The 13,537-nt window shown below is 38.8% G+C and overlaps 1 protein-coding gene across 1 annotated transcript; it reads left to right on the top strand.

Moving 5' to 3' along the window:
* Positions 1 to 11,616: 11,616 nt before the first annotated feature.
* LOC132402489 (general transcription factor II-I repeat domain-containing protein 2-like) lies at positions 11,617 to 13,004 on the top strand. The gene is made up of 2 exons (XM_059985345.1): positions 11,617 to 12,737; positions 12,823 to 13,004. The coding sequence occupies exon 1, from the start codon at positions 12,131 to 12,133 to the stop codon at positions 12,731 to 12,733; it is 603 nt and encodes a 200-aa protein (XP_059841328.1). The 5' UTR covers positions 11,617 to 12,130; the 3' UTR covers positions 12,734 to 12,737; positions 12,823 to 13,004.
* Positions 13,005 to 13,537: the final 533 nt, after the last annotated feature.

Raw genomic sequence — 13,537 nt, 5'->3', positions numbered from 1 at the left:
AATACTAATGTTCCTTTATAAGCCTAAGGATGTTATGCCCAAAGAATCAATGGAGTAGTGGATGAAGAGTGAACATTATGGTGTCTATAAGGGTATGCTGAACACTGTGTTAATGAGCACATGTAGTTTTTGAATGAAAGAAACCAGGCTAAGTTAGTGACATGAGATCAAAAAAATCAAAGAGGTTGTTTCTTGGCCTCTGCCTTGAGAAGCTTGTGAATGTATGGAACTGCTTTCCCTGGTTTATTTGACTTTCCCCAGACTGGGCTTTGTGATCGGTGCCTGGGACCCAGCGTGGTTTCACAACTGAGTGGAAATTCTGAATTCCCCAAACAACAGCCATATCATGAGATTATCATGAGGTAATCATGAGCTCGGAAATCTTCTGGAAACCTTTTTGATTTGCTCCATAGTATTTTGTGTGGTTTTTTTGTGCTTTCTATTTTATGCTAATAAATTAGACTTAAGGTCGACTTAGTTGTGCTTGTATGATTATTACTTCAGCTCCTGGACGATCAAATAGCTTGGGTCTGATCAACCCAGCCCATTACAAGATGATAAGCAATTTCAAATCAACTTATCACAGGCAGAATTGATCTTTAGTAAAAATGGAATATGTAAAATTAAAATTTGTCAGTTGTTGATTATAGAGCTCATTCAACCCACAACTTTATTGAAATGTACAGGTACTTTTAAACATGAAGCTTGTATATGAGGTTAGACCTCATCTAGTCCATGTAGATGAGGTCTAACCTCATATAGGTCTAGTCTAGTAGATGAGGTTAGACATCTAGTCCATGTAGAAACCATTTAAACTACCTACTCCCAATGACCTGCACTGGGACCAGAGACCTCCATACCCTTACTATCCATGTATCTGTCCTAACTTCTCTGAAATGTTGAAATTGAGCTTGCGTGCACCACTAGTAGATCATTCTACACTCTCATGACCCTCTGAGTGAAGAAGTTTCCCCTCATGGTCCCCTTAAATTTTTTTACCCACCCAACCTCAGTGGAAAAAGCCCGCTTGCATTTACCCTATCTATTCCCCTCATAATTTTGTATACCTCTGTCAAATATCCTCTCAGTCTAAAGAATCCAGTTCTAATCTTTCCTTATAACCAAGGTCCTCCAGACCTGGCAACATCCTTGTAAATTTTCACTGTACTCTTTCAACCTTGTTTATATCTTACCTGTAGGTATGTGATCAAAATTACACTCAATACTCCAAATTCGGCCTTACCAACATCTTATACAACTTCCACATAGCATCCCATCTCCTGTACTCAATACATTGATTTATGAAGGCCAATCAGCCAAAAGCTTTCTTTATGATCCTATCTACCTGTGACTCAACTTCAAACGAATTATGTACCTGAATCCCAGATCCTTTTGTTCTTCCACACTCCTCTGTGCTCTAACGTTCACTGTGTAAGACCTGCCCTGATTGGTCCTACCAACCAGGACCAACCTCGCACTTGCCTGCATTAAATTCTAGCTGCCATTTTTCAGTCAATTTTTCCAGCTGATGCAGATCCTTTTGCAAGCCATGAAAGACCTCCTCACTGTCCACTACAACCCCAGCCTTGGCGTCAGCCTCAAATTTACTGATCCAGTTATCCACATTATCATCCAGGTAATTGAAATAGATGTCAAACAACAAAGGACCCTGCACCATTCCCTGTGGCACACCACCAGTCAAAGAAGCACCCTCTAATACCACTTTCTGTCTTCTCCCGCAAAGCCAATATCCAATCCCATTTATTACCTCATCTTGAATGCCAAACAACTGAACCTTCTTGACCAACCTCCCATGTGGGACCTTGTCAAAAGCCTTGCTAAGGTTCATGTAGTCACCATCCACTGCCTTGCCTTCATCCACTGTCCTGGTAATTTCCTCAAAAAACTCTAAGATTTGTTAGATATGACCTATCACACACAAAACTATGCTGTCTATCATTAATCATTCCAAGTCTATCCAATACTTACTTTTCCAGTCCCTTAGAATATTTTCCAATAATTTTCCCATAAGTGATGTCAGATTTATAGGTCTATAATTTCATGGTTTATGTTTAGAGGTTGATTTGTTTTCCTATGTTTTACAGCATTTACAAAATACTTGTAAATATTTTATGTTCTGTGCTGGTGGGCCATGTTTGATATTAACTTGCATTGCTAATATCTTGTCTGCACAAAAGGATCACCACGAAAGTTAATCCATATTTTTTATGGATGGATTCCAGTGAGCAAAATGTGTACTAAAAGCAACAAGTGTAATAAATGCTGGTGAGAAAAATAAAGGAGAAATAACTCCAAGTGAAAATCTGATTTTCATTTCATTACCTCAAAAAGAATTAAATTAGTCAATTTTTATAAAAGTTATTGCAATGCTGCTAATAACAATAGCAGACAGATGAAAAGATGAAGATTTAAGAATTTGATGCTATTGAGATGAAAAGAAACAAATGATATTTGGTGAAGAAAAGTAATGTAACAGAGTGTGATGAATATTCTCAAAGCAATGCCTTTGTGAAGTCCTGAGGATTACAGGTAATAAAGAGAAGGAAATTGCAATAGGGGGATGAATAGTCTGGTGAAATTACTTGTGAAATTGTTTACTTGCATATTAATTTTACTTTATTTGCAGGAGGATCAGAATTGTTATCACTGTATCATATCTTTCAATAATGTCCAAATAACTGTTCTTCCTCAGTTAGCTTTACACTGGGTCCTGATGGGTTGGTCAATTGAAGAAAGTATTGCACAGAGAGCCTGCCTTATGAACTTTATTGCATTTGTATATAGATGTGTCCCAGCAATGCTTACTTGCCGGCGAGAAAGTAACTGAATCCTAGTTCTTTTCTCAGCAGAAGGATGTTGATGCCAGTTGTAACATTTCAAACCCTTCACCAAGTGAGATCAGAACATGCATCATGGGCTGAATCTAATGACTGAACTGTTTAGTTAGCAGATCCCATTTAAACTATCTCAAAATATGTAACTTACCTGTGTGGTACCTTTATCCTATTAAATGAATCTGTGCCATCTCAACTGATATAGATTTATTTGGCAAATACCTCAGAATGACAGGAAAATATGGATGCTTTTGCCTTACTGGTGGATTTTATAAGTTCAAAATTCAAAGTAAAATTGATTATCAGGGTACATATATGTCACCACGTAGAACCCTAAGAAAAAATAATCTCAGGGTTTTATGTATGTACTCTGACAATAAATTTTACATTGAACTTTGAGATTATTTTTCCTGCATACAGATTCAGCAAATCTACAGAACAGTAACTGTAAACAGGATCAATGAACAATAAACAGTGCAAATGCAAATGTAAATAAATAGCAATAAATAACGAGCGATGTGATAACAAGATGAAGAATCCTTAAAGTGAGATCATTGGTTGTGGGAACAACAGAAGTAGAATGAGTGTAGTTAACCCCCTTTGTTCAAGAGCCTGATGGTTGAGGGGTAGTAACTGTTCTTGAACCTGATGGTGTGAGTCCTGAGGCACTTGTACCTTCTAACTGATGGCAGCAGGGAGAAAAGGGCATGGCCTGGGTGGTGGGGATCTTTGATGATGGATGCTGCTTTTCAGTGGCAATGTTTCATGTGTTACCAGAGGATTGGAAATGTTGTTCCATCGTTCAAGAAAAGCAAAAGGGATAATCCTGGGAATTATAGACCAGTGAGTCTTACATCAGTGGTGGGAAAACCATTGGAGAGGATTCTTAAGAACTGGATTTACTATCATTCAGAGAAGCATAGTCTTATTAGGAATAGTCAGCAGGGCTATGTGAGAGGCAGGTCATGCTTTGTGAACCTAAATGAGTTTTTTTGAGGAGCTGACGAAACAAATTGATAAAAGTAGAACAGTATTAGTGTTAGATGTGGTGTATAGTTTTTGAAAATTTGAAAGCCTGTGCTTTGAGAAAAGGTTGAACAAGATAGGGCTTCTCTCTTTGAAGTAATAGAGAAGGAGAGCTGAATTGATGGAGGTGTATAAGATTATGAGAACCATAGACAGATTGGATACCCAGCACCTTTCTCCCATGATAGCAATGGCTCACTCAAAGGAGTTAGCTGAAGAATTTTTTTTACACAGTGACTGGTAGTTGCCCAAACACACTGCCAGGTTTGATATGAAAGAGACATCTTAAAGATTCTTTAATAGGTACATAGATGTAAGAAATATTGAGTGTTTTGGGCTATGTAGGAGGGAGGTGTTAGACTGATTGTGGCGTACATTTATAAAGGTCAGTACAATGTTCCAATGGGCCTGTACAGTGATGTACTGTGCTATGTTCTACAGTCTGTCTTCACTGTTAAAACCAAAAAAATTATGCCATATAAAACAATGATAAATAAACCTGATTCTGATAATTGTAAATATTATTTGAAAATACAGCTCCATTAATATATCACTAATAACTCAAGGATGTTGAGTAAAATACAGTGTATTTAAGGCAAACATCACAAAGGTCTGTGCAGTGTTAGCTTGCCACAGTTAGTAAAGAATAAGGAGACAATCATCTGTCAAATTATAGATGGGAGAATGTCCCTCTCTTTGCCGAGTACCTATGCTCTGTCCACCAGAAAGCATGGGATCTCCCAGTAGCTACCCATTTTAATTCCACTTCTCATTCCCATTCCAACATGATCTCCTCCACTGTCTTGATGAGGCCACACTCAAGTTGGAGGAGCAACACCTTATATTCTGTCTGGGTAGCCCCCAACATGATGGCATAAACATTGATCTCTCGAACATCTGGTAATGCCCCCACCCCACTTCACCATTCCCATTTCCCTTTTACCTCTCTCATCTTTTCTCCTCACCTGCCCATCACCTCCCTATGGAGCACCTTCCTCTTTTCTTTCTTCCATGGCCCTGTGTCCCCTCCTATCAGGTTCCCCTTTCTCCAGTCCTGTATCTCTTTCACTAATCAACTTCCCAGCTCTTTACTTCACCCTTCCGCACCTATCACATTGTGTTTCTTCCTTCCCACCGCCTAACTCTGAATCCTCATCCTTTTTTCTCCAGTCTTGATGAAGGGTCTCGGCCAGAAATATCGACTGTTCTCTTTTCCAGGCCTGCCCTACTGAGTTCCCCCAGCATTTTGTGTGTATTGCTTGGATTTCCAGCATCTGCAGATTTTCTCTTGTTTGTGATCTCTCTTTTGATGATTGGCTGGTTCTTGGGGCTTGGAAAAGTATATATATGGAAATCAGGTGATCCAAGTCAATTGTGTTGTTCCTAATGTTAAATTGTCCTCTGACACTCGCAGTTCACGTACACATGACTATAAAAGTTGTTTGTGTAAGGAAGCAATAGCCATGCAACTATGTCTCAGTAAGTGACAACAACTTCATGAGAAGAAAGGATTTAGTAGATAGCAGAAGAAAGTACACCTCAAAAGCTTTTATTTCCACCGATGTGGAAGTATTTAAGTATTAAATTTTTTTAAGTAACTCTTAAGTATTTTTACCATGGATGTTGATCTAATTATAGCAGAAAATAAAGATAACTTCATTTTTATGAGAAAGGAGGTAAATTATAATTAGGTAGAAGATTCATTAAAATTTAAAAGTTAGAAAATTAATAAAAAGAACTAGATGATGAGCGCAATTAAATAAGGCCAAGTTGTGTAACATAGCATCAATTCAAGGATATTATTACAGTCATACAGCTCCTTTTGCTCTTTAAGCAACTCTAACTCTCAGCTTCAGCTTCCGTAAATGTGACCAGAAACCTCATAAATTTGTTGTGCCTGGGTTGGCAGTTTGGAGAGATGCCAATTTACCTAAACTTCTCTCAACAATTAAGCCAAGGCTAAGAAGTTCACCCTCCAGGACAAAAAAAAAGCTAATGGAATTGCAGGTCAGTGGGTGGAAAGCTTTACTGTTGTTACTACTGGGCTACTTTAATGTGGTTTTATTCTAAATCATTTCCTGGAGTGCTATTTAGAGTGTTAATTTGATATCGGCTGAGCTTCCCAGAGCAACGTGACTTTCTCTGTGATTATTGTCAATTTGCTGGTGAATTGAATTGCAACATTATTATATATTAAAAAAAGCTGAAGGTGCAGAAAGAGATTAAAAACTGGGTGAGTGCATGGACTTAAGTTTATTTCTGCAGGGTAAGTACCAACTGGTTGGATTTCATTGCTTGTTTTCCTTTTATCATTTATTTGTAATTCTGAGTAACCTTTAACCAATTCTTGATGATGAGAACCACTCATTATTTTATTGGTGCACAGAATGGATTATTACGTATTAAGAGTAACATTTATTCACTTTCTTTATTGAGTGTGTTTGAGCTGCTGACTAGGATGTGCTTTTCATTGTAACAGAAATTCGATCAAAGAAAGAGGAAAGGTAGAGGAAAAATCTGCATTCATCCCTCCAGCAGAGCAAAATTCCAATAATGAGGTAAATCCCTCTTCTGTCAAATCTGGCAAAGCTATTGTGGAAACCCTCAAAACAAAGCAGTTGCTGTTATTTTCATTTTTCTCTTTGACTTTGACCATCTGAAGCAGTGAAAATGTAACCATATATGTTTGAAGGGGGCAGTGTCAGCATTGAAATCTTGCTATTTGGAATTCAGTTACAGAAATATTTTACATTTAGATTCAATGCATTTCGCATATTAAGGATACAAAACACTTGACAACCAAAGCAATACTTTTGAAGTGTAGTCATCACTATAATATAGCTACATGTAGTAGATATAAAGCTGGGTCTCATAGCCAGTGATTTCCAATAATCAATTCTCAATGCAATACATTCCTAAAACGATATGCAACTTCATCCTCCACACATCTCAAGCATTCTCCTAAAGCTACGCTAATTCTGTTTTAGCATCGTATAACTTTGTCACTGTTTTCACATAATATGCTTAAATATATAGGAGGAGGGGACATCCAACTATAGTACCGATGTCTTGGGCTGCAGAGCAAACTGCTCCTCCAGCCATACTGGTCCAGTACGTTTACAATAGTGGCACTGACCCGACAACATGGAAAACTATGTGGAAATTTGTCAAAGAATGTCTTATTCCCTGAAGTCATATAAATCCATTTCAGCTAATTACCATCCAATTTGTCTACTCTCAGCATTAGCAGTGATGGAAAGTATTATTGACAGTATAATCCAGTGGTATTTACTCACCAATAACACTTCCACATATGGCCAATTTAAATTTTGCTAGGCAACTTTGCTCCAGACACAACTCATCACAACTTTAGTCCAAATACAGAACATATGTTGAATGTTGGGGGGTGATGTGAGAGTGCGTATACTTGCCTTTTTTTGTTTTGCGGTAAGGATGAATTGTACAAAGGAGACGGGTTGCACCTTAACAGATTAGGACCAGCATTCTGGCAAGCAGGTTTGCCACTGCTACACCGGTGTGTTTAATCTAATAAGTGGAAATATAAGGCTGGAGTTAAAGGGAAAGAGAGAATAAGAAATGTTAAGAAAGACAACAGAATTAAAGGGGCAGAAAGCTCAGGAAGGGATCAGAGAGTATGGCCAAGTGCAATAGGGATTGATGTGAGAAGTGAGAGGAGTAATGGATTAAAAGTATTATATATGAATGCATGAAGTATAAGAAATAAAGTGGATGAGCTTGAGGCTCAGTTGGAAATTGGCAAGTATGATGTTATAGGAATAATAGAGACATGGCTGCAAGAGGACCAGGACTGGGAAATGAATATTCAAGGGTTTGAGTCCTTTCGAAAGGAATGACAGGTGGGCAGAGGCGGTTGGGTGGCTCCGTTGATGAGGAATGAAGTTCAGTCCCTTGCGAGGGGTGACATAGAATCAGGAGATATAGAGTCAGTATGGATAGAAATGAGAAATTGTAAGGGCAAAAAGACCCAAATGGGAATTATCTACAGGCCCCGAAATAGTAGCCTGGATATAGGGTGCAAGTTGAATCAACAGTTAAAATTAGCATGTCGCAAAGGCAATGCTACGGTTGTAATGGGGGATTTCAACATGCAGGTAGACTGGGAAAATCAGGTTGCTACAGGACCCCAAGAAAGGGAGTTTGTGGAGTGCTTCTGAGATGGATTCTTAGAGCAGCTTGTACTGGAGCCTACCAGGGAGAAGGCAATTCTGGATTTAGTTTTGTGTAATGAACCAGATTTGATAAGGGAACTCGAGGTAAAGGAGCCATTAGGAGGTAGTGACCATAATATGATAAGTTGTAATCTACAATTTGAGAGGGAGAAGGGAAAATTGGAAGTGTCAGTATTACAGTTGAACAAAGGGGACTATGGAGCCATGAGGGAGGAACTGGCCAAAGTTGACTGGAACGATACACCAGCAGGGAAGACAGTGGAACAACAATGACAGGTATTTCTGGGAATAATACAGAAGGTGCAGGATCAGTCCATTCCAAAGAGGCAGAAAGATTCTAAGGGGAGTAGGGGTTGATCATGGCTGACTAGGGAAGTCAAGGAGAGTATAAAAATAAAAGAGAACATAGCAAAGATGAGCAGGAAGCCAGAGGATTGAGAAACTTTTAAAGAGCAACAAAAGATAACTAAAAAGGCAATACGTGGAGAAAAGATACGGTACAAAGGTAAGCTAGCCAAGAATATAAAGGAGGATAGTAAAAGCTTCTTTAGGTATGTGAAGATGAAAAAAGTTAGTTAAGACCAAAGTTGGGCCCTTGAAGACAGAAATGGGTGAACTTAATATTGGGAACAAGGAAATGGCAGACAAGTTGAACAGGTACTTTGGGTCCGTCTTCACTAGGGAAAATACAGACAATCTCCCAGATGTAATATTGGCCAGAGGACCTAGGGCAGGGGTCGGCAATGTTTACCACTGAAAGAGCCAATATGGACCCATCTCCCACAGAAAAGAAAACACTGGGAGCCACAAAACCCGTTTGACATTTAAAATGAAATAACACTGCATACAACAGTTTTTTTTGCCTTTATGCTATGTATAAACAAACTATAATGTGTTGCATTTATGAAATTGATGAACTCCTGCAGAGAAAACAAAATTACATTTCTGCATGCAACAAAAACATTTTGAACTCCGAAAAAAAGACGTTGGGTTGAAAGTTACTCCATAGTTAGCCTACCTTGGATCGAAGAATTAAAAGAAAGCGCGCACTGGCGGGTGTCAGGCATTGGCAGTGGTGATGTATATTAATAGCGATAAAAAACACGTTGTAGCGGTGTGCTACATGCAGCGCTAAAATAAAGACACTGCAGTCAGAGGTAACTTTATTCGAACTAAACAGCCTTGCTTTAAAGCCTCCCGTGGGCATGGATGCTCCAAAAGACACGTACTCACAAACCCCCGTAGGCTATCTCCCTTAGCCGGAACGGTGGCTAATTGTGAGCCGGTTTGGATGTGCCAGGAAATGGGGTCTCCACAACATTTTGAGATTGTACAAGATCACCATAATCTTCAAATTTCGAATTTCAAAAACTAACAAACCACGGGGAGCCGCAGCACAGAGATGAAAGAGGCGCATGCGGCTCCGGAGCCGCGGGTTGCCGACCACTGACCTAGGGTAATGGAGGAACTGAAGGAAATTCACATTAGGCAGAAAATGGTGTTGGGTAGACTGATGTGACTCAAGGCTAATAAATCTCCAGGGCCTAATGGTCTACATCCCAGGGTACTTAAGGAGATGGATCTAGAAATAGTTGATGCATTGGTAATCATTTCCCTTTTTTTTGTAATTTATTATTTTATTGAAGTTCATCATCAAACAAAAATATTCATAAGATGTATTTCAGACATTGTACATACATAACATATAATCATACATATCACAAAATCTCCACAAAGTATTTATCTGGTGTATACACTTATAGAAAAGAGTGGAAAGAAAAAACAAGCAAAAGGAAAGAGCTATGTACAAGTTGGGAGTGATTTTTTTTTTTCACAACATATTCATTGATTTGTGAGAATAAAATCAGGCCTATGAGGCATTATGTAGTTAAGCCATTTTTCCCAGTTTGAATCAAATTGTTCCAGCTTATGATTAACAGATGCTGTTATCTTCTCCATTTTGTAAATGTCCATTGTAATTTCCATCCATGTATTTAAAGTTGGGCTCTCCTGTGATAACCATTTCCTAGTAAGAGTTTTTTTTTACCAGCCACCAACAGTATATTCATTAAATATTTAGCTCTCTTCAACCATTCTTGAGGTATATATCCAAAATGTATGGTCTTACTCTCTAAGGGTATTTCACATTTAAAGACGTTTTGTAGGGCATTGTGTATCCCCTTCCAATAATTTTTGATAACAGGGCAGTCCCAAAAAATATGATAATGATTTGCATTTTGATTTCCACAATTTCTTCAGCAAACAGGGAGATCCCATCATAATGGGATTTCTGAGAGGGTGTAATAAAATATCTTATCAAGTTTTTCCATCCAAACTCCCTCCATTTCTGTGAACTGGTACGCTTCCATTGATACTTCCATTTTATTGTCCATTCTTCCTCAGATATAATTATCCCTCCTACCTTCTCCCATTTTGTTTTAATGTATGAAGTCGAATGTGTTTTAAGATTTGACAAACCCTTATACATGCTTGAAATGATTCTACTACCATTATCTGAATTATATGCTTTTCTAAATAGCTCTATCAAGCATGTACTTGCCTTGGTTACATTTTTAAGCGTCCTATTAACATATTGTTGCATCTGTAAATACCGATAAAAATCTTATTCTTCTAAGAAGTGTTTCTCTTTAAGCATTTCAAAACTGAACAGTGTTCCTTCTTTCATTATGTTGCAAAGAACTGTTATTCCTTTAGCTGTCCAATCCTTAAATCTAGCATCCGGTTTATTCAGTGTAAAATCCGAGTCATATGCACACCTTTTAAGAATTGCAATATCTTCCTCTAGATATATGCTTTTATAGTAGTTTTCCATATTTTAAGAGTCAATTTCACCCATGGGCTATCAATAGTTATTGTGTACCTTTGCAGGTTGTTATCAGCCAAAATTGCCTGTATGGGGATGGGAAGTACTTGCTCCTCAATGTTTTTCCATTGAGCGTCATATGATGGGTTGCACTAACATATCACAGCTCTCAACTGTGCTGCAAAATAATAATCTCTAAGAGAAGGTAGGCCCCATCCCTCCTTTTCCTTTGCTAATTGCAGAGTTTTGAGATGAACTCTAGGCTTTTTACCTTGCCAAATATACCTTGATAACATCTTGTTCCATTCATTGAAATAATTTTGATTATTCTCTATTGGTAGGGTCTGAAAGAGATGTAACAGTCTGGGCAGTATATTAATTTTAATAGACTCAATCCTTGAACTGAAACTGAGAAAAGGAATCAGGTTCCATCTTGCCATATCTTCCTTAATTTTTTTTATATAAAGGCTGATATTTACATTCTGGTAATTTTGCTAAATCTTTTGGCATAATGATGCCCAAATATTTGAAAGACTCTGTTTGCCATGACCAGAGATATTTACTTTCAATTTCTCTTGTTGGGCTATAGTCATATGAAAGTAATTGGGTTTTATCTATGTTGATCTTGTATCCTGATAATTGACCATATTGTTCAAAGGATTGCATCAATTTAGGCAAAGAGTAGGTTGGTTGCCCTAGATCGGGGGTCGGCAACCTGCGGCTCCCGAGCCATTTGTGGCTCTTTCACCTCTGTGCTGCGGCTCCCTGTGGCTTTGGGAAATAATTGGTCAGTATTTAATTAAAATGTATTTTATGTTAGTTTGTTAGCTTTTGAAATGTAATTATGGTGATCTTGTACAACCTAAGTGTAGCGACACATTTCCTGCCACATCCGAAACGGCTCACAATTAGCCAGCATTCCGGCTAAGGGAGATAGCCTACGGGGGGTTGTGAGTACGCGTCTTTTGCAGCATCTGCGTCCATGGGGGCTGGGTTGAGGGAGGCTTAAAAGCAAGGCTGTTTAGTTCGAATAAAGCTATCTTTGACTGCAGTTTACTGACACCGCTACAACGTGTTTTTATCGCTGGCTGTCCAGACGGAAGGTGCTGAAACGCTTTGTCACGTGTCTGGAAGAAGTGAAAACTTTCCTGGGCAGCAAAGGGCTCACCTTTCCTGAGCTGGAACAGCCAGAGTGGCTGGAAAAGCTACACTTCATGGTAGACATGACAGCGCACCTGAACACGCTGAACACAGCTCTTCAGGGGAAAGGACGTACAGCCCTGCACATGTTGGAGGATGTTTTGGCATTCGAGCGCAAGTTGACAGTGCTTGCCAGAGATTTACAGAAAGGCACTTTGTCTCACTTCCCCAATTTGAGAGAGTTCAAACAAGGTCACGACATGATAATTTCGGAGTATTTACATTCTGCAATCATCGCAATGCAAACATCGTTTGGGAAACGCTTCTGTGAGTTCAGAGAGGAAAAAAACACATTATCCTTCCCGGTCACTCCCTTAAGCATCGATCCTTCCCTACTGAATACGACTGCATTGGCAGGTGTGAGTCAACCTGATCTTGAGATGGAACTGGCCGACATAGCCGACAAAGACATATGGGTGTCCAAGTTTAGACGCTTGACAGCAGACCTTGAAGATGTTGCCCGTCAGAAGGCCGTTCTTGCTCAGAAACACAAATGGAGTGATATTGAAAACCTCACAGATGACAGCTTGCGATCCTGTGTAAAGATGAAGGTGACATCATACAGCCCTGATGTGCAGACGCTGTGCGCTGAGGTCCAGGAGCAGAAATCCCATTAACCAAGTATGATAAATATTTTAATTGCCTATTATTTTACTTATATTCATATTTTTTCATTGTTCAGTGAAATAGTCCTTTCATTTTTCAGGATGACAGCTGGCTGACGTTATTTTTGGTTTGCTGCTGGCGGAAAATTTAAGTTCGGCGTTTTTCATAAATACAAGAAGGACTCAAATAGACATTGAATATTTTACTTAAAAGTAACTTTCAACCCAACGTCTTTTTTTCGGAGTTCAAAATGTTTTTGTTGCATGCAGAAATGTAATTTCGTTTTCTCTGCAGGAGTTCATCAATTTCATAAATGCAGCACATTATAGTTTGTTTATACGTAGCATAAAGGCAAAAAAAACGTTGTATGCAGTGTTATTTCATTTTAAATGTCAAACGGGTTTTGCGGCTCCCAGTGTTTTCTTTTCTGTGGGAAACGGGTCCAAGTGGCTCTTTCAGTGGTAAAGGTTGCTGACCCCTGCCCTAGATAGATCAAAATACCATCCGCGTAACAAGCCTATTTATGCTCTGTCCCTTTAATAGTAATTCCCCTGATATCATCATTTTGTCTGATGCATTGAGCTAATGGTTCCAGATATAATGCGAAGAGTAGTGGTGACCATGCACAACCCTGTCTCGTGCCCCTTTCTAGGGTAAGACTATTTGATAAGTATCCATTGATTTTAATCCTAGCAGTAGGGTTGTCATATAGGGTCTGTATAGTTTTAATAATTGTGTCTTGGAAACCAAATCTATGTAAAACTCTGTAAAGAAAATTCTAATTAACCGAATCAAATGCCTTTTCAGCGTCCACA

The sequence above is a fragment of the Hypanus sabinus genome, chromosome 12 (assembly GCF_030144855.1).
Source record: "Hypanus sabinus isolate sHypSab1 chromosome 12, sHypSab1.hap1, whole genome shotgun sequence".
Lineage (NCBI taxonomy): Eukaryota > Metazoa > Chordata > Chondrichthyes > Myliobatiformes > Dasyatidae > Hypanus > Hypanus sabinus.
The sequence above is the reverse complement of the archived record's forward strand: the minus strand, read 5'-3'. Positions and strand labels throughout refer to the sequence as shown.

Excerpts from the sequence above, each read along its gene's own strand:
- LOC132402489 (XM_059985345.1), top strand. The coding sequence starts at position 12,131 with ATGGTAGACATGACAGCGCACCTGAACACGCTGAACACAGCTCTTCAG.